The sequence below is a fragment of the Cottoperca gobio genome, chromosome 9 (assembly GCF_900634415.1).
Source record: "Cottoperca gobio chromosome 9, fCotGob3.1, whole genome shotgun sequence".
NCBI lineage: Eukaryota > Metazoa > Chordata > Actinopteri > Perciformes > Bovichtidae > Cottoperca > Cottoperca gobio.
In genome coordinates, this window is record NC_041363.1 from 27,731,129 (window position 1) to 27,751,176 (window position 20,048).

The following is a 20,048-nucleotide window of genomic DNA, read 5'->3' on the forward strand; positions in this document are numbered from 1 at the left end:
AAACATATGTTTCAATTGAATCATATATTGTATATATATGAATGTATTTTATAACATTATTTTGCCCTTGGTAATCCTACTAAACTCATCTATTAAATGTGCTTAGTAATGCTATTTACCAACACGTCACAGCTATTACATTAATGATTGGTGTATGGATTTTTAACATTCTAAAAATCAGACATACCAATTTGCAGTGAACACTGTACATTTGATAAAGCTTTTGGGGCTTTTATTATGAAAGGCTCGTGACGGAACCTTTTTCCACAGAAGGTACGTCATCCTCATTAACCAGAAAAAAAAAGGTTTGTTCTTTCCAGGATGACGTATGGAGAAGTGTAACGTTAGCCACCACGACTTCATTGTAAAACTGCTCACCGGAACCTCAACTACAGAGCACGTCTCCAATAAAATATACGTAAACATGTCAGAACATTTCACCATCTCATCCGTGCAGTGCCAACGTAATTATATTGAATTTACCTACACCTTTCCAGCAATAAGTTTATCTGAGCACACCTTCCAGGGTGAACAGCCTCACTGCATGTTGAGCTTCGTAATAAGGTACGGACTGTGTGTTATGACAGACTGTATAGGCAGGTGTTGTTCCCTTTAGGTGTTCTCATGTCATCATGAAGCCTGAAAGATTGTTCACACAGGATCCAGGATCCACAGACTTTATTTGGTATAGCCTACCACCACATCTGTCATCAGGTCACATCTGGTATGTTGTATGCACAGCAGTGCACTTGAAGGGTACAGTTTAGTTTTTACTTGACATGCAAAGCTCAAACACAAAAGTTGCCCTTTCGTAAAAATGTTTAAGTCAACAGATTTCAGTATTACCGATTCATTCAAATAGTGGGCACTTATACAATCAGTTTGTAGTCATTCGGTTTAACACATATTCATTAGGAATATACATTGTACATTTTGTCACAAGGCCCCGCTACAAGGTGATATTTCAGTTGATGTGATTTAATGGTGCATGTTCCCAATAGAGTAGCATGGGGGTTCAGTGGTTATTAAAAAAGGAGCAAAAAGTTGTCAAATACAAATGTTTAAATAAAATGTGGATTTCAATTTTCTTTTAAATTGGGATCTATCTGATGAATGTAGACTACAAATCTGGCATTTCTGACACTCACCAGCTATTGTGACAGTATTTGACCAGGTACTAGCTAAATACAAAACTTAAGTTTTAATCACTTTAATAAACTAGTTTATGTCCTCATTTAAATCATACTGCATTCTGATTTTGGTTCATTCTACTTCCTGAAATTAGTTAATTTTTACCTTGTTACTTCTTACTGCCTCATCTTCAGCATTCCATTTTATTCTGTATTTTATGTGTTAAGTACTTCATAGTGTTTAGAGAAATGCTCTTTAAATAAGGTTAATTAGAATTAGTTACTTTACCTTTGTCAAAACTCAGTGGGGATTGATCTCTAGCCCTGACAACTGTGTAATCATCACTGGGACATGGTGACAACGCTGTTTCCCATTGGTCATTTATTTATAAAAATGATGAAACGAATGCAGCAGTACACAAGCGCCTTGACTTGACACTAGTCTGCACTGGTTAAATATCATGTTATGGGTAATCAGACAATTTGTGTCAGAAAGTCTCATGTTTGTTCCCATTTATTTTTAAATGGACATCCATGCGCTTCTTTAAAGTCCAACAATTAGCCCAGCCACTGAAGAAAGTGATCAGACTTTGAATATACCAGTCTTAATGAGGGCAACATCTATGAAAATAAATGCAGATTAGAAAATAACTACAATTCATTTTTAATTGTCCAAACAACGTTTGTTGACAGTCCTGTCAGTGAAGCCAGCCGGCAGAGTTCAGCTTCTAGTTATGGTCCTTCATCCACTGCTCAGTCCACTGAACTATCTGCTCCAAGTTGCGCTCCAGGTCCTCAGGAGTGTTGCTGGTGAGCTGGTGGACGATCTCGTCGCTGTAGGCCTCCATGGCCTCTTCGTAGATGGTCTGGAAGATCTCACACTGCACGTTGTCCTGCAGCTTCTTCCCTGTGTAACCCCTGTCAGAACAGAGGACAGAGTCCACCTCAGACAGGCGGAGGGAGACAAATCGCAACAACTTTGCTCATGAGGGAGGAGTTTCCTCAAATCAATAACTAAACTTATCATAGGGGTTGTCAGTAGGGTGGTGGGTTAGGCAGGGATTTATCAAGCGGTCAAGGTTCCTTCAGTGTGGCTGTACAGTATAGCTGCAACAATTAGTTGATAGACGGGAAATAATTATTGCCAACTATTTTAATAATCAAAGTAATTTTTTAAGCAAAGAAAAAAAAAAGAACAGATTTCCTGCTTTATATCATATTAAAGTGAATATATTTGGACTGACGAAACAAGATATTTAAAAAAGACATCACCTTGGACTTTGAGAAAGTGGACATTTTTCACTATTCTGACATTTTATAGACTAAACGATTAATTGAAAATTGCATAGTGTCAACTATTTGAAGTTGTACAGTGGAACAATCAGGAATGCAATCCAAAACATGTCAATCACTGTAGGTCTTTGTCAGGGCTAATAACGTTTTACTGTTACCGTTATTAGCCCTGTCAAAGTCCTACATTAGTCAAATCATGTTGGATTTAAAAGAAATGATTTAGCCACTACAACAAAAAGCTTTTGAATAATTCCTTCCTCGTCGTTACTTTTCCTTATAAGTTGGAGTGCCTGGAATGCTTTCCTCCCCATTATTCAAGCGCACCAGACACATCCTTGATCTACGGCTGAGTATACAGAGCAACCAGTCATCTCTTTTCATCAGCTGTTAGTAAGTGGCATATGCCAGCAGCATACAATGAATAGGCATAAACCCTAAAATAGGAGTGGCGATCAATAAATGGCAGTGGACAGTGGCATCTGTCAGTGGAAAACCTGTGATCATTTTAAATGGCACAAGCGGTTTAAAAGTGACACACGCACCATTGAAATACCATTTTCAGCAATGGTATACGTCAGTAAGATTCAGATCTGCTAGTGGGGAGTGTTGTGAGCCTGTAACATGAGATTTTTAAGTGTCACATAGCTGTAGATCAGCAGAGGTATACCGATAATCAATAGTGCCCCAACAGTGACAAACCACTCCCAATCTGCATATGCCACTAAACCAAGATGTATGCCACATACTATCAGACACTTTGTGATGATCCACAGTCATGCAAGAGAGGCAGGGTGGAGGTTACCTGCTCTCTAGCCGTGTGTACAGCTGGGTGTTGTCTGTGCGGAGGACAAAGACAATGTGGAACCAGCGTTCAGGGAACAGGTCACAGCCATGATAGTCAATAATCGCACCACCTTCTACCATCTGTTCATCCAGCTCATCTACCACCTGCAGGATCACAATAAGGTCACAATATTAATATTTCACATTCACCCAACCCAATTCAATCTGTAGTGATAATTTACTTCATGTTGGTTCAACATTTTCAAACACCTCAGTTCACAGAGGGACTAAACAGCCCCTGCAAATGCCTTTAGCCTATCATTTGTCTACAGATCAGTATATGGAGCAGCAGAGGAAGGAAATGGCACCACCTCCTCCTTAACCGCTCTCCAAGATGTAACGTAATGTTTTAAGAAAGCGCTCCAAAGCGTGGTTTCCACTCCATTTCAATTTGGTACACTAAACAGTTTGTGCCATCATGGGCATCAATGGTTGCTGATGAATTAGATGAACACAGGGAATCCAAGCTCAGTGAGTTTAACCAAGATGTGCAATAGGGCAACTGAGTCATATCCATGTGCAGTACAGATCAGCATATCATAACCAGGTCCATTTAACTCACCCTGTCCTCATCCAAAATCGGGCACTGGTACTCTTCGTCATAGCCATCATAAAGTTGTCCTGTGGAGAGAGAATCAGGATAGCCAGGATCGTCTTTGACATGTATCTGAATTTATTTGCATACAAAGTCTAAAAACAACCCATTGAGTGAAGACTCAAACCAGCACAAAGACGATGAGTAATAAGGGTTTTGATTTGTGATTCAACAAAAAGGATGAAGGGTGCTTCATCCAAGCTGGTTAAATGTTTTACCTTCCTGTGCCAGGTCTCCTATGTTGACATAGGTCAGCCCTGTCCGCTGGGCCAGCTCCTTTCCTAAAGTAGTCTTTCCAACACCGGGAGTTCCTGTAGGAGAGGATTAGCATCGTTAACATATACATTCAGTGTTGCCCGACTTTTAGAAGTAAAGCCATGCAGACTACATCATCTGGTGAGATCTGCTCAGGCTGGTGAGCAGCACCAGTGACACTGACACATCTAGTCCTGATGACTAGGTGCCACTTTGACGTAAACTTATCAGCCTCACCGCGGGTTTCTGTTGAAGGTATGTAGCTAAAAGACATGCAGCAGAGCTTTCTAACTACCTGTAAGCAGAACGTTTGGTCGCTTCCTCATCTTCATAGCTTGTTAGCAACCAACACGTGTCGTGATGACGGTCACCTGAAATACACAATAGTCCTATTATCTCTTCATGACATTCTAGACATACCGTTTAATCTATACGCTTAAAATCAAGAAACAAACCTGAAAAAGAGGATTGTGAAAAAATTGAAGAGTTGGGTAGCTAGCTGGATGTTAGCTATTACGCCAGACTTCCACAAACACTGCAGTGAACTGAGGCTTCACGTCAGTGTTACGTCAATGAACAGTCAGTTTACGGCATTCCGAATCCCCCGGAGTTTAAATCGATAAACTTCTCTTCGCCTCACCTCCTGCAACTCTTTAGTAACATTAACGTTACTCGCTCTTACAAAATAACGTTAGTTCTCATTCCACCCGAGGAAACACCGTGTGTGCTTCTGACACATGGTCAAACAAGGTGAGTTAATACAGATATATCATATTGGCTTTACACAAACTAACAACTTAGTTAACGTTAGCTAACCATCATTCTGCAGTCCACACGTGAATGTGAATGTGTGAATTACATCCAGAGAATTTAAAATAGACTATAATATACTTTGAACAGCTGTGTGCTGTTAACAGGTAACATTATATGCTGAGGTGTGGGGATATCTTAATACAGTTTTTGGCAGCACAATAACAAGAAAAAAAGAAGTTAAACTGAAGATAACGGAATATGTAACCTCAAATATCAACCTTTTTCTTATGCTGTATACCACTAAGATAACTGTGTCTTGTTTTTGCTGCCCTGTGTTAGCGAGCTCTAAAAGCATCACCACCGACAAACCTTTCAGGTTCCCAGTGGTTCGTTGAGCTGCTGGCCTCAATGTGAAGCAGGATGGACAAACTCTCTGTGGGAGATAAAGCTGCTTCTAGCAGAGTGAGTTCTCTGCCGTTACATTGCATTATTTGTGTGTGTTTTAGATTTCCAGAAGCAATGTCCAATCAGTTGCTTTCAATAGATTAAAAAAGTAATTAATTTAATACATTTTCCAACTGATTCTTTTCTAAAATATATTTTTGTTTTCTTTATCAATTATTGTTCTCACATTTCTTCCTTTCTCAGTCATAGCACCCATTTAATCACACATACGGTTCCTTCAGGAATACCTCTGTGTTTGCAGTGGTAAGGTAGCAGCTCTTCACTGAGCACAGAAGGATGCCTAGATTCCTCCAGGAAATTATATTTAACATCTGCTTCGGTCTAGGAATCATTTTCAATTGGGCTGCAATTTATAAACGTTGCTCTATTGTAGATATCTTCCTTCAATTGTTTCTTAAATCATTTTTGTTTGCCTGTATTTTTTAATAGCCTAACCGCTGGGTGGATCCATCCTTCACTGATTTGCCAGGGGAAAGCTTTTCTCTGTCTAGAAGGAGAAAGGTTGTGTGTGCCAACGCTGAGACAAAGAGGCCTAGGAAGAGGGCAGGAGAGGCTGGCAGCTCAGGCCCTCACACGTCCTTCCTGTTGAAAGAGTCAGCCCAGAGGGACCAGGATGAGCCTTGGGTGGACAGATACTCGCCCTGTTCACAGGTCAGGTCATCACTTTTTACATTTGTTCTGGTATCCATCAATACATTTGGATACCACTATCCAAATGGCCTTCCTCAACAGTTCCAAACCAAATTTACATTGGCAATTTAATTTGAATATCACGCCTCAATATACAAATAACTTCGTCTAATGCATAATGCAAACAAAGTATAAAATATATTAAAATCTAAATCCATAAGGCTGGCCTACTGAATAATTTGCAACATTACATGCAAAGGTTTAAAACAGCCAGAAATATTAAAGGCACAGCTACCTCTGTGTAAATGGTATGAAATATTTCTATTGTCCTGCTGTATATACATTGTCATCCTGCCCAACCCTACTTCAAATAAATCCAGCACATTTGTATATCTACATTTATTATTATTATTATTATTATTATTATTATTATTATTATTATTATTATTATTATTATTATTATTATAAATGTTTTGGTATTTTTTTTATTATTTAGTGTAAAACTGCATGGAGAAATGATTAAAGTGACCAAATAATTCTTCCAAAGTACATATTGGCATGTGAGTATTGTTTTGAAAAATATGAACCTGTCCATTCATTTATATATGGACAGACAGACAAAACTATGAATTCATGCAGTGGCCACATAATGGGAAGGCATTTTCTAAACTGTGCTTAAACTTTGATTACTGCCATGTTCATGGGAGCATGTCTCCACAGCAGCAGTGTTTAGGGGTTTACATTTATTTGATTTGAGTATTTTTAAGACTGAACCTTCTATTTTCTAGTTATGGTACCTGTGTGTGTTTGTGTAGGCTGAGCTGGCTGTCCACAAGAAGAAGATAGAGGAAGTGGAGAACTGGATAAGAGTTCACTCAAACACATCAAAGGTAATAGAAGTGTCATGATTACAGTAACTGAACAACTCTTGTCTCTAAGCATCATCTGTGAGGAGTTGTTGCTTCAGTTCTGAACTTTTTATTTATGGATAATATAAATGAATAACAAAAAAAATCCCCTTCCTTACTGGTAAACCAAACAAGCAAATTCCAATCAGTAGTGGAAAACTGAGCTCTGCTGGCAGTCATGTATGGTTCCTGTCCGGAGAGCAAGATGTGTCAGAGGCTGACCTTGTAGTCTGAGCTATGATTACTTAAACTGTTCACATGTTGTCTGTGGAGGTCTTACGTGAAGATGAAGGTGCAGGTCTAGCGTTGCTGTTTCTTCTACAGGGTGGTGTCTTGCTGCTGACGGGACCATCGGGCTGTGGAAAGACTGCCACAGTCCAGGTTTTATCTCTGGAGCTGGACCTCAGGGTTCAGGAGTGGACCAACCCCTCCAGCCAGGAGCCGTACAGCAGCAGTCAGCATGGTGAGGAGAAACCCTTACTGTCCTGCCAGTGTCACTGTCAAGTGAGAATAAGTATGAAGTTATTATTATTAATATCAAAGAGAATTACCTTTTTGTTTTTCTTTGAAAATGTTAAACAAGAAAATGCTTTTGTTGAGGCTGTTGGTGCTGATGTATGGGGTTGCTTTATTTTGAAAAGTTTTTCTAGGGCTGGGCAATGTGGCCAAAATCTTCTATCACGATATACTGTATATGTAATTTTGTATGTAACGACATAAATCACGATATAGCATGCTTTCTGGTTGGTCAATGAATAAATGGTCTATATTTAAATACCACATGGTAAAGCCTATTTTTGTAAACTCCTGTCTGAATTAAATACATGACAAATGAAAAGTATTTCCTCATTTTAAGAACTTTAGTGCAATAGCTTTAAGTGAAACTGTTGTATAAGAGAAACGATATAGAGAAATGTATACGATAGACGTTTTTATATCGTTTTGACGATATATTTCGTCATATTGCCCAGCCCGAGGTGTTTCTAATATTTTGCCCACACAATGTTTGTATTTGGGTTGAATGTGTTTTGGGTGAATGCAGTCGAACAGTTGCGATGTGAAATGTGATCTCAGGTACCGACACTACTGTCCTGTGTCAGTGTTCAGGCTTATTTTTCCTGACGTGTCTCTACTTCTCCGTCTTCTGTCAGAATGGAGGATGAACGGCTTGTCCTGCAGCTCCCAGTTATCCCAGTTCAGCTTCCTCCTTAGAGTAAACAAGTACAACTGCCTGAAGATGGTGGGTGATGGAGGAGCCACAGACAGGAAGCTCATACTGGTGGAGGTGTGTACTTCACCTTCAACTGAAGCCACTGTTCCTGTATTTCATTCGTTGTACCTGAAATGTGTTTGGTTCAACTGTGTGGGTTTCTATAACTTTCTTTGCCATGCACTCTTCATGTTGTATGACATAGTTATGAACTTATTGCCTGTGTTCCTCTTGAAGACTCACTATTTTGTGACAGTGTTGCGACAGTATCAGCTGTGGGAAGCTTAATTTAGAATGCTTAATGTTGGAGCTATTCATTGTTTTGTAATATTTAATAATGAAACATTTATTTTGTTGCTGTTATGTAGGAAGTCATTTGATTATTTATTATAATTATTTGAGTTAATTTGATTAGTTAAAGCTTTTATTTTGAAGGCCGCTTCAGCCACCAGGTGAATTTGTATAACATGGTGATAGGTGGAGGAGGGATTGGCACCAGGCGAGGCATATGGTTTTTACCAGGGCAAGAGAGGCTGCAGAGGAGCATTGTTCTTAGTTTTGTTGCTTTACTAAACGTGTTCAAATAGAATGTTCAAGAGCAGTAACGTCGTTTAGATTTTGAGAGTTTTTTGTTTTGTTGTTTTTGTTTAAGTCAAATGGCCGCTACACTTAATGTGTCACATAACTATTCAAAATCACCATAGTTGGATGGAGAAGTTTGCAGATGTGTATCCTCCTGCTGTTGGCTTAAACATTTTTCTGCGTAGACTGTTATTATTCACACCTCCCATAGCTTTAAGGAACGAGGCTCAAAAACAGGAAGTGATGTGTTGTTCATCCACGAACGCATTAAGTCCAGATACTGTCCTGTCCAGAGTCTGCTGCTGTGATAGTTAGAGAACCACTTTCACCATGATGATGTCTACAATGATGTAATGAGTGGTTCAGTCATAATAAAGAATAACTCATTGACATGCTCCTCTGTGTTTAAAAAGAAAACATGTAGGAGAACGTTTTACTGCCGCTTCTCTGTTGAGTTACTGTACATGTTAATTTCTGGCTTAAAGTTGTGTTTTAACTTCACTACTGCCTCTGATCGCTGATGCATTGTTCTAAAGCTGCTTTGTTGAGATGCATTTGGATACTCACCTGAGTTAACTCTTGGTCATCACTTGTTCCGCCTCAGGATTTCCCAAACCAGTTCTACAGGCAGCCCGGCAGCCTGCATGATATCCTGAGGTGAGATCAGAGTTTTAACCGTACATTTCTCTCACACAGAGAACCAGGGGAAGTTACTATGATGACACGCAGCTTTCAGCCACTATGTTCTAGTAAAGACAGAAGCATAGTGACCAGTACCAGCGCTACTGTTCAACAGCAGCTTTCAGTGTCTCCAGTTCTGTGCAAAAGAGAAGGATGGAAGGATTTGAACCTTTCTTGATTTAGTAAGACATATTTGGTCCTCAGCATTAGGAATAGGTGGTCCTGATGAAAGCCTTTCTACATGATATAGTACTATTTATATGTGCTATTTAATCTGTGCTACCTGTGTGTTTCCCTGCTCGACTGTATGTGAGATGGTCTCCTGCTGTGTGTCTTCCAGGCGCTTTGTGAAGACCAGTCGGTGTCCCCTGGTGTTCATTGTGTCAGACAGTCTGAGTGGAGACAGCAGCTCCCGCTTTCTTTTCCCCAGAGACATCCAGGAGGAGCTGGACATCAGCAGTATCAGGTTAGATGCAGTTTCCTCCCAGCTGTGGACTGAGGAGGGAAGTTTGTTCTTGTACATTCATGTTCATACGTTTAGCTAAAAGCCAATATTTCATTCATGTTCCTTTTTAATTACCACAATCTCCCTTGTGGCTCGTGTAAAATCCCATCCGTCAGAGAATCCTCCCTGCAAAACTAACATTAGCAAATGGCATGATCCAGCGGAAGACACAATCATCCTCTGCTAACTTGTCTCCTCTTATTATTTGCCTGATCCTTCCTCAAATGCAAATGAAATAAGGAGAGAGGCACACCTTGCAGACTCACACGAATGGCACGTAAACTGTGACTCAAGCCTGCTGTGACCGCTCGATAAATACACTTCATGTGTTTGGGGCAGAATGTGACACCTCAGTAAATCTGGACCTCAGTACTGAAATATTGGCCTGTCACAGTCAAGGTGGTGTGTTTATTGTGGCAAATTCAAATAACAGTAAATTCTCAAATAGTGGTCTTTTTTTTTCCATCAACTGCAAGTTCCCCCCCCATTTTATAAGCACATTGCATCCTATTTAAATAGGACGTTGTGCCTATTCGCTCTGTGCTGATCGGTTTTCATTTTCTGTTGCAAACTCAACACTTTCATTATAATGTTCATTTCCACAGAGATAGATTGGTTTGTTCCCATATTTAATTTATTTCATCTTTATATGTTTAGCATAACGGAACCCTGAAATTCAAGTTGTTGTTTTAAAAAAATGTTTGTTTTATATTCACAACTCACTTCACATTGAACAGGTGCTCTTTTATTAAATAAACTAAATGCTTCTGTTATTTATCTGCACGTTTCAGTGTCTACTGCGTTGCTTTGCACATTCACATTCTCTCCTCTGCTCTGTTTTGCAAAGGGCGGGGCTTCGCTCCCGACACACACACACACACACACACACACACACACACAAGTGCGCACACACCTACAGTCAGAGACAGCAGGGAAAAGGAAAGGAGAGAAATACAAAAATCTGCGCCACGCCTCCGTGTCACTAATTATTTACAGACGCTTCGACTCTGCAGTTTTCTTCTATAGTTAAGCGAGTGTCAGTGACTCGGCTCTTCCTGCACAGACATTTCATTAATAGCATTTTAGTGGCTCAGGGGGCATAAGCCCTCCCATTTTTAAAAGGCTTTTAATGTAACACATCTGCATGATCTCTAGAGTTTAACTGACAGTAGGTAATGAAAATAACTTCTGCAAAAGAAAACAGCATTTCTGTAAAAATAACTGGATTTCTCTGAATGTTGTTTTGTGTGTTCACTGTTTCCAGTTTCAATCCAGTGGCTCCAACCACAATGATGAAGGTCCTGACTCGGATTTCGACCCTGGAGGCAGGAAAGGTGAAAAAAGGCCATGCATTTGATTATTGGTAAAAGTTTTTATGTGTTTCTCACAGTGTATTTTTCCATAATTCTAATTCTAAGCAGAGCTGTGGGAGGATGTGCGTCACAGAACAGACCGTGTTGGAGACGTTGTGTTCAGGAAGCTCAGGAGATATTCGCAGTGCCATCAACAGCCTCCAGTTTTCCTCCCTCCCAGGTCAGCTGTAAATCCACACCAGAGGGGTAGTCAGGAGTGTACACATGCACATCATGAAACCTGCTATAAATACCTTTTTGATTTTAATGACCACATGGCCTCACAACAACTACTGTTGCCCTGTCTCATCAACTGACATCAGAGAACTTCTGTCATCATTGTAACTCTCCAGACACGTCATTGGAAAAGGGGCTCTTAAGGATGAAGAAGGACATACATGTGACTTCACTGAGCAAAGCTGTTTCCAGAACAAACCAGAGGAAGAAGAAGTCCAAACTGAAAAAGGAGCAGAATGAGGAGCAGGCTATTGGAGGGAAAGATGCTTCTCTGTTCCTGTTCAGAGCACTGGGAAAGATTCTGCACTGCAAACGTGGGTCATATCTGGCAGTTTTCATACAAGCATCTACTAACAAGTGTTGTGTGTGTGTATCACAGCCTGAGGCATCTTCTTCCTCTCTTGCACTGGGTGACGTGTTTCACCATGAACACACACACTCTACTTTATTTTCATTCAATCCCACACACACCGTCCTGCTGCCACAAATACTCACTAGAGCACCTAATGTGTATTAATCCACTGCTGAAAGTAGTCCCCAACAAATGCTCTATTTCCAACTGTGAGAATAATGTTTGATTAAAAACAACAGTGACCAGCTGTTTTAGTTCATCACTGAGCCTTTATTAAACTAAATAATTAAACTATATATACTGTCTGTGAGTTGTTTTAAAAGATTTACATCTCCAGTAGGAACCGATGGGCTTAAAGCTGAGAGCCACTGTCAGAAAGTATAGAGAGACGAACTCACTGTTGGTTTTGGTCTTTTCGTGGGATTTGTTGACAATATAACACAATCTATCATCTAAGCTCTTGATTCCAAAGATCATCCACTATAATCAACAAAAGGAATCTGATATAGAAATGTGTTTTAATTGAATCATGTTGGTGATAGGTTGTATGTTTGTTTGTCATTAACAGGAGGGAAACATGAAGGTGCTGAAGCAGCCGATTGTGCCCCTGGACCTGATCTACCTTCTCACCTGTCTCATCTTCACAGAGAAGCATTACTTGTCGACCCTGAGGTTCACACATGCTTTTTTTCTAGCTTTAACAGATATCCAACAACGTGCTCAAACACTGAGAACTCCACTGTCTTTGTCTCTTTGTTCAGTTAGTTGTTGAGCGTTCACACATGTCTGGGGAGTTCTTCAGCCTGTACCTCCACCAGAACTACCTGGACTTCTTCTCTGAGGTGGAGGATGTGGAGCGAGCCAGCGAGTATCTGTCTGATGCTGATCTCCTCACCTCTGACTGGACGGTCAGTCTTTCCCTAGACATTTAAAAGTAATATAAAAGCTTTGATCAGTAGAATCTGAACCAAAGGGCTGTGCTGTGATATTTTCAGAGTCGCAGCACCATGGCGCTTTATGGGTCTTCAGTGGCCACCAGGGGGCTCCTTCACTCCAACTCTCAACAGGTTTCTGTCGGCTTCAGGCCGCTTCACAAACCCAACTGGCTGCTGGTCAACAAGAAGGTAAGATACATCAGGGCTGTTGCTCTGTCATCAGCTTAGCTGTGGTTTGAACTGTTGTCTGCAACAAAGACGTGGTCTTTTAAACTGAACGCCATAAAAAGTTATTTGGTTACAGTCATAGGTGGCCGTAATTTGTCAGCAAGATACATACAATTGGGGGGAAAAAAAACAAGCTGTGCTGTCTGAGGGACAAACTATGTAATGGAGACACACAGATGTATTGTTTAATCCAGGATTGCACAATGAAATGTAGTTGTAGCTCCATCCATGCTCCACACTCAGGACTCAGGACATAGCACTTTTATAATGTATGTCTGTACTTTAAATGTACAGGTAGTAGATAAGACTGTAATGATACTGATGTTGTTCCTGCCAGCACCGAGAGAACAGCCTGGCTGCTCAGTCTCTGTTCAGGAGCTTCTGTCTCACACCAGTCAGCCTGCAGACGGAACTGCTGCCATACCTGGCCAAACTCACCAACCCTCTGAGAAACCAAGGTAACACACACACACACACACACACACACACACACACACACACACACACACACACACACACACACACACACACACACACACACACACACACACACACAGCACTGAAGTTGAAAGGACAGATGGTTTTGAAACGTACCTCAGCGGTTCATTGACTCATTGAGGTATACATTACCTGTTTCTTCCGTAAAGCCGTGCCAGTGTTTGCATCTCTCCTCGCTCACACTCTCTGCACGCAAACCCCACTAACTCCTTTTAACTGGACTGCTGCAAAGCGGGGGTCAGCCCTATAACTGTGAAAGTCTGTCCGTGAGTCACTAAGTGACTGACTGATAATGTAACTGAGGGATGAAGTTATAGCATTAGTCAAGGAGAGTGAATTCAAAATGAATCTGTGTGAACGTGTTTCTGCTGTTAACGTTGCCGATCAATCGTCGAACCGACTTCTTCAATACACGTGTGGTTGTTTTTTCCATAATATACTGTATGTGCTTCCAAGGTGGTCAAATCTTGCAGTTGTCGCAGTCCGATGTTTCTGTTATAAGAGTAGAGTAGTGTGTTTGTGTGTGGCAGAGAGAGGCGGATGAGCTCAGAGCAGTCAGCTGATGGCGATGGGCGCAGAGGAGAAATGAACAGTAATGTTGTCTAGTGGTAGTTAATGTACAGTGTAGTTTAAGTTTGTTTATGACTGCAGCTCCTCACACCATCATGGGATGCAACATAGGTCTGGTCTGTTTAACAAAGTATCACTTCAGATGAGTCATCCAGAACAACACATTGTTGAAAATAGAATGATTATATTTTAAATTAATTTAATTAAAGCAGTCCTCAATTATGTGTCTCAAACGCAGCATTACCAGGACATATGATATGTCTGTTCTAATAAAAGTGCTGTGGCTTACAACCCAGTGTTTGGCCCACCTCGTAGAAAATACCGAGACGTGTATATATATATATATATATATTGTATATCGCCATTCAGTCTAAAAATACTTTGATATGACGTGTCATGTCGTCCAGCCCTTCAACTTCTTAAAGCTGCCACATTAATTTTATACTGTGTTGCTATGGTTTCCTGGCTTTGGTTTGTCTGGACCTCTAAGCATTGCATCAAAGCCAAATGTTGTTAGACCTTTAGGCCTTGCCTAACCTTAAATGCTTATAAATAATTGTTGTATTGTATTTTGAGGTGACATTTCTTATTGCTTTCCATGTAGTTTTGACAAGTTGCTCATTTTGCTTGCTGCCAGGACTCTACATTTTTTTTTTGAAGAAGAAGAATGTAATTTTTGCCTGTGAACAAAAGTCATGAATGTGTTATTATGCCCCTTATATTGTTTTTACTGTCAGAATCTGGCATCTCGCTACAATTAACAGCACTCTGTAAATAAATGAGGATTCCTTAACAGACGTGTTCTGTGCTTCACTGTGTCTCCCAGCTCAGATAGCTTTTATCCAGGACGTGGGTCAGATGTCACTGAGGAGGTTCCCCGGCAGGTACAGCACACAGAGTAAAAAGTCAAACATGATGATAGATAAAACCATTTGATAAGGTAGCAAAGGACAGTGCTCTTTTTTATTAAAGATGCAAACGGCATTATCAATCACTAAGTGCTGTTACCTCGTAATTTACATATATATTTTTTGTTAGGCTACCTTTGGTATTGAACGCATGATAACTAGTTCCTTCATAATATGTTGTTTGTTAAACTGATATAGTTTGAAAAATGGACTTTGTGTTGCCTGTATCTAACCACAGCTACGCCATTGATTGTTACTATGGATACCTGTAGTTGAACAAACATTTCTAAGCGTTGATTTTGAATGATGTTGAGTTGACGATGAGCTGATGATGAACAACTGTTGTTCAATTTCAAACAGATATTTTTCTACTGCAATGGTGTAAACTGAACCTGACGTGTGTTTGTGTGTTTTTGTTGTGCGTGTACAGATTAAAACTGGAGGCTCTGACAGACAAAGAGCCAGCCCAGCTGGAGAGAGACAGTGAAGAGGAAGAGGAAGGTCAGGCTGGGGTTGAAGAGGGTCTGCCTGCCAGTCAGCCGAAACCTACTACAAGCCAAGTCCTTTTGGAGGAGGAGGAGCTGATCATAGAGGACTATACCAGTGACTAACACATGCGGTGTCACGTCTGTGTCTCATTGTATGGATGTTTTTATAATAGATTGATGGCTTAGTATGGAGGAAGATTAGCGCCATGTGAAATAACAAATTAGTTCTAAAATTATTTTTTGTTATACTAGGAAAAACATGGTTACCGTTACAAAGTTGGTATACTTTCAGAAATACTTTCAGAAATGTTGACCTTAATCTTTGAGAACTTTTTTACTTTTTTTTCTCCACAATTTTAAGATTGATCCCAGAACTTAAATAATTCTCCATAACTGTAACTGTGCTTCATAGTATGTTGATGACTGTGATAATAGCTCTGGTATTACCAGTATTTCTGCCTCATTGAGGTGTCATCTGCACAAGATATGATTCTTTTTGTCCTGTAGAACCGGAATTGAATGTGATTCTAAAGCTTGAGACAGGCTCATGATAATATGAACGAATGGGGATTAATTGTAATAATCTCCTAAAGTGGCCCTTAACAGTTCAGTTGTACCAGTTGAAATATTGTCAGTATTTATTGTTTTGAAGTGCATGTTCAGCACTTCAGCACACATCCTTATGTTTTGCTGAGTGACTGTTGAGCCGAGATGAACCTGTAATGGAGAACTGTCTGTGAACAAGCCCAGCCTTTAACCGACATCTGTTGTTATTCACTGTTTCCAATGGATGGATGGAAAATAATAAATATTACAGTAAATGCTTATTGAATCTAAATAAGCATGTGAATAACAATATGTGAACGCTGATCATGTACTTGAACATTATCTTGTTGTTACACTTTCCTTTCACACACTCCTTCATCCAATATTTACTCAACAGTTTCATATGAGGCTCTTTATAATATTCCCTCTGGTGTTGGTGACTCACTAAACTACTAAAAACTTCAACTCAAAGTATGATTCTTCCTCTAAAACTTTTTAAATAATGAATAACAAATAAGAATTACAGTTTATAAACGTATGTTAACAATGCAGAAAGGTTTTAAATGATATTGGTTCCTGTCAGTTTAAATTAGGTATATTATTGTATCTTTTTGTACTTTTTTTTTTAGCTATTGGTTATTAATCGGTTGAGTTTTTGTTATGTGAGGAAGCGTCGTGCTTTTTTTGTATTCAAATATGGAGTTTATCTTCAAAGTAACGACCGGAAGTAGTTGTTGTTGGCGCTTTTAGCTTGACGCTGCTGCTTGTGTTCTGCTGGAGGAAGGAAGGGATTTACCTCGTATTGTCTTTGGATTAATATCTTAAACTTGCTCGAGCGCCCACTTCGGAGGTAACACTGGGATCAAACTTAAACTTTGTTTTGTCTGTGTCACTGGAAGCTGTGAAGAACCAACAGGAATATCACGTTTACTGCTTCAAAGTTGCAGGTAAGAGGAAGTAACGTCCTAACGAATTACCATCACTGTCATTGAAGGGACCGTTCTCTAACAAGATGTATAGTTCTGGAAAACACCGGTGAACGGCATAGATTGAAATATCCAAGTCAGTTGGACTTTTCACAAATATGGCCATTGTGTAGCTTTTTAAAGACAGTCGACTACCTGCAGTATGTGTGTCATTCTGGCTTATGAAGATACTTTTTTAAAGGTTTTTAAAAAAGTGACGGCCAAAAACTTATCATCCACTAGATGTCTTCAAATGGAAAGTACTGTCGACCTGCTGTAGGTTCAACTTGTCAACACAGTATAACAGAATGACGTTTGGTGCTATAAGAAAGGATCAGGCTGAGATCAGAGGAGGCACAAAACAGTCTAAGCATTTTCAGCATGAATAAAATACCCAAATGACTGTTACACTAGTTAATTTGTATGAGAGTCATCTTGGATGTTTCACCTCATTCTTCATGTTAATAAACAACTGACAGCTGTGGTTAACTACACTGACGTTTCTGAAAACTTCTGGCAGGTTTAGCAGATCCACGCTGTGGTGAATATAATGTAAGGCTTGACTTGGTGCAGATGCAGGAGGTTAGCGAGGCCTGCAGCCTGGACGATGACATGGTGGATGGAGACCTGGGTGACGGGATGGGAGTCAGAGCAGCACCCAGCTCAGTACCCAGCTGCTACAGGAGGAAGAAGAGCCAGAGCTGTGCTGGGCTCACGGAGACCCTGCTGTCCAGAACAGAGCTGCTGAGGAGCAGTGGCCAAGCAGGAGAGGCAGCCTGGATCCCCGGACTGAAGACTGCAGAGACTCAGCAGAGAGCCCGCTGGAAGCTGCCACACTCCGGTAACAACATCTGTGAACCTTTACTGGAACAAGCATCAGATGTCAAGATAGGCAGGATACCATCTAATGATCTCATCACTTCATCTATCAATTCACAAACATCAAAACATACATTTGTTAATAAAGGAATACACATTACTCTGATGGAAGTGCATATATACAGTATATTTAAAAAAAACATGTTTAGCAATGTTTAACGTGATTTGTATCGTGTTCCATTAGGAAACAAATCTTTAAACCGACTCTAGCCAGTTAAATTCAGAAACATTGGGATTTTGGGAAATATTTGGGAATTATGTGAAGTTAGTAATGTAGGTTGTTCTGAGCTCCACTGTTTCTGTCATGTTAATTGCTCGTTTTAAAACTTGGCTTTCATATGAACCCATAAGTGTAAGATCTAAGATCTTTTCTAAATGTGCTGGTTACACTCCTGAGATACAAACCCCCCCAGTATAATTCAGACACCAAATGTATTATTTACATTTATTTTTGGCCCCAAAAGAAGAAGAATGAGTCATTCAAACTTCTATTCAGGGGATGTCCCCTCAGCGTTGCATGACAGGGGAGAATACTGTAGAACTTCAGTCCAGAAAAGCCTAAGTGACCCTCGATCATCACTGAAGCACAGCTGTGCAGTGTGGCTCTATATATTGAGTTAGTGTTCTGCCTTCTCTTTGGGCGCTCTGCAGTCAGTGTCACGTTGAAGAGGTTTGAACTGTGACTTGTCCATAGTGCCTGTTAATTCAGCTTGTTAGAGGCATTACTGTGCGCTTGACACTGAAACAGAAACCTGGTCCTGTTTAAATCTTCACACATTTTGATGCTCAGTTTCTTTTATTCTTCCATTCTTATTGAACAGTTGCTCAGAGGGATCTTTGTCTCTTTCTGCTTTTACATTGTATTATATTTTGCAAATACTCAGCATTGGTTTCTAGCTTTTTTATATTTGTTCTATAACCAACCATGGTGTGTTCTGATTACAAGGATAATATCTACAAAGGGAATGAGTAATGAGATCACAAATCTCATTATGATGATGATTTTTTATTGTAGAGTTATATTCAGGAACACTCTGCAGCAGCACAGGTCAAACTGTGTGTGCAGCGCTGTGCTCTGCTTATACATCAGTGAAGGAGCATCACAACACACCTAACACACAATAATGGAGGAGGCGTGTGCAAAAAAACTTGAATCTGAACAACTAACTTTATTCCAATTGCAAGTTTAACCACAAACCCAAGAGCTTTCCCTGTAACGGCCTTTTAAGGCTTTTTAAAGATGTCGCTTTGCAAAGGTGTCCTTGCTAAAGATCCAACTGCTTCAACACAAAGACAAACACATTTTCCATTACCTCAAGTACACCTTTTGTGCCTCAGCAGGCTCCCTGGATGATCTGTCCAAAGACGAGCTGAAAGACAGACTGCAGGAAGCAACTGAGGTAGAAAAGTGAAGGAAAAATAGACAAACTTTCATTTACATAACTTGGTCCACTTGACTCAGCAAAGTGTAACTGGTCTCTGCTCTGACAGGTCATAGATGTATTATGCTGTGAGCTGGAGGTGGCACATCGTTACCTTGAAGGCAAATATGAAGCTCTGAAGATCTTGCAGGGGAAGGTAACACACACACACACTCACACACACACACTAATCACTAATCACTAGAGCCCCCACACAGCAGATGAAGCAAATGTCCATCAAGAATGCTGCTTAGCAAGTGATGTAAGTAGTTGTCAACATTGTTCTTGTGTGAGCCCTTAAAGCAAAGACCCTCTGTGTTGCTGCTTTAAAGTAGCAACAGACAACTTTTCTACTCCCCTCGTGTTTCCAAGTGGTACAATTGTTGGCGCCATTGTCGCAGAGACAACCGGATCGCTTTCCGTTTTTCTCAGAGCAGCTACCAACAGCCCAGACAGTGTTACCAACAGCCCAGACAATGTTGTCAACAGCCCAGACAGTGTTGCCAACAGCCCAGACAGTGTTGCCAACAGCCCAGACAGTGTTGCCAACAGCCCAGACAGTGTTACCAACAGCCCAGACAGTGTTACCAACAGCCCAGACAATGTTGTCAACAGCCCAGACAAATCAAATCAAATCAAATCAAATCAAATTTATTTGTATAGCCCAATATCACAAATTATACATTTGTCTCAGTGTGCTTTACAGACTGTACAGGTTACAACATCCTCTGTCCTTAGACCCTCGCATCGCACAAGGAAAAACTTCCTAAAAGAAACCCCAAAATTAAAGGGGAAAAAATGGAAGAAACCTCAGGGAGA

At 40.3% G+C, this 20,048-nt stretch overlaps 3 protein-coding genes across 10 annotated transcripts in view; 2 read left to right on the plus strand and 1 right to left on the minus strand.

The window, feature by feature from the left end:
* Positions 1-661: 661 nt before the first annotated feature.
* ak6 (adenylate kinase 6) lies at positions 662-4,717 on the minus strand. The gene is made up of 6 exons (XM_029439975.1): positions 4,572-4,717; positions 4,412-4,487; positions 4,080-4,172; positions 3,829-3,887; positions 3,226-3,371; positions 662-2,048 (listed from the first exon to the last, which is right to left on the minus strand). The coding sequence occupies exons 2-6, from the start codon at positions 4,446-4,448 to the stop codon at positions 1,859-1,861; spliced, it is 525 nt and encodes a 174-aa protein (XP_029295835.1). The 5' UTR covers positions 4,449-4,487; positions 4,572-4,717; the 3' UTR covers positions 662-1,858.
* On the plus strand, positions 4,170-16,245 carry rad17 (RAD17 checkpoint clamp loader component). 6 transcript variants are annotated; one of them, XM_029439970.1, is made up of 17 exons: positions 4,170-4,371; positions 5,209-5,331; positions 5,764-5,985; positions 6,780-6,854; positions 7,197-7,386; positions 8,024-8,157; positions 9,269-9,321; positions 9,686-9,811; positions 11,115-11,184; positions 11,269-11,383; positions 11,556-11,753; positions 12,360-12,463; positions 12,553-12,699; positions 12,787-12,915; positions 13,292-13,412; positions 14,849-14,906; positions 15,361-16,245. In XM_029439970.1, exons 2-17 carry the CDS (start codon positions 5,290-5,292, stop codon positions 15,539-15,541), a joined length of 1,965 nt encoding a protein of 654 aa, XP_029295830.1. In that variant the 5' UTR covers positions 4,170-4,371; positions 5,209-5,289; the 3' UTR covers positions 15,542-16,245. The 6 variants fall into 6 exon arrangements, with proteins under 6 accessions (XP_029295830.1, XP_029295829.1, XP_029295832.1 ...); XM_029439969.1 differs by lacking the exon at positions 4,170-4,371 and adding an exon at positions 4,726-4,866; XM_029439972.1 differs by lacking the exon at positions 4,170-4,371 and adding an exon at positions 4,726-4,866 and having other exon boundaries at positions 11,272-11,383.
* A 456-nt stretch (positions 16,246-16,701) lies between these two features.
* Positions 16,702-20,048, plus strand: part of ccdc125 (coiled-coil domain containing 125) — a 15,276-nt gene continuing 11,929 nt past the window's right edge. The window contains exons 1-4 of one of the 3 annotated variants that reach the window (XM_029439800.1): positions 16,702-16,911; positions 17,450-17,770; positions 19,147-19,208; positions 19,300-19,386. In XM_029439800.1, coding sequence (XP_029295660.1) covers positions 17,503-17,770; positions 19,147-19,208; positions 19,300-19,386 — 417 coding nt within the window. In that variant the 5' untranslated portion in view covers positions 16,702-16,911; positions 17,450-17,502. The remainder of the gene's footprint in view (positions 16,912-17,449; positions 17,771-19,146; positions 19,209-19,299; positions 19,387-20,048) is intronic. The other 2 variants (XM_029439803.1, XM_029439802.1) reach the window with 2 other exon arrangements.

Coding starts and splice junctions, on each gene's coding strand:
- ak6 (XM_029439975.1), bottom strand. CDS start 4,448: ATGAAGATGAGGAAGCGACCAAACGTTCTGCTTACAG. Junction 3,372..3,828: donor CGATTTTGGATGAGGACAGG/GTGAGTTAAATG, acceptor GTGATCCTGCAG/GTGGTAGATGAGCTGGATGA. Junction 2,049..3,225: donor TACACACGGCTAGAGAGCAG/GTAACCTCCACC, acceptor CTGTTCTGACAG/GGGTTACACAGGGAAGAAGC.
- rad17 (XM_029439970.1), top strand. CDS start 5,290: ATGGACAAACTCTCTGTGGGAGATAAAGCTGCTTCTAGCAGA. Junction 5,332..5,763: donor ATAAAGCTGCTTCTAGCAGA/GTGAGTTCTCTG, acceptor ATTTTTTAATAG/CCTAACCGCTGGGTGGATCC. Junction 14,907..15,360: donor CTGAGGAGGTTCCCCGGCAG/GTACAGCACACA, acceptor GTGCGTGTACAG/ATTAAAACTGGAGGCTCTGA.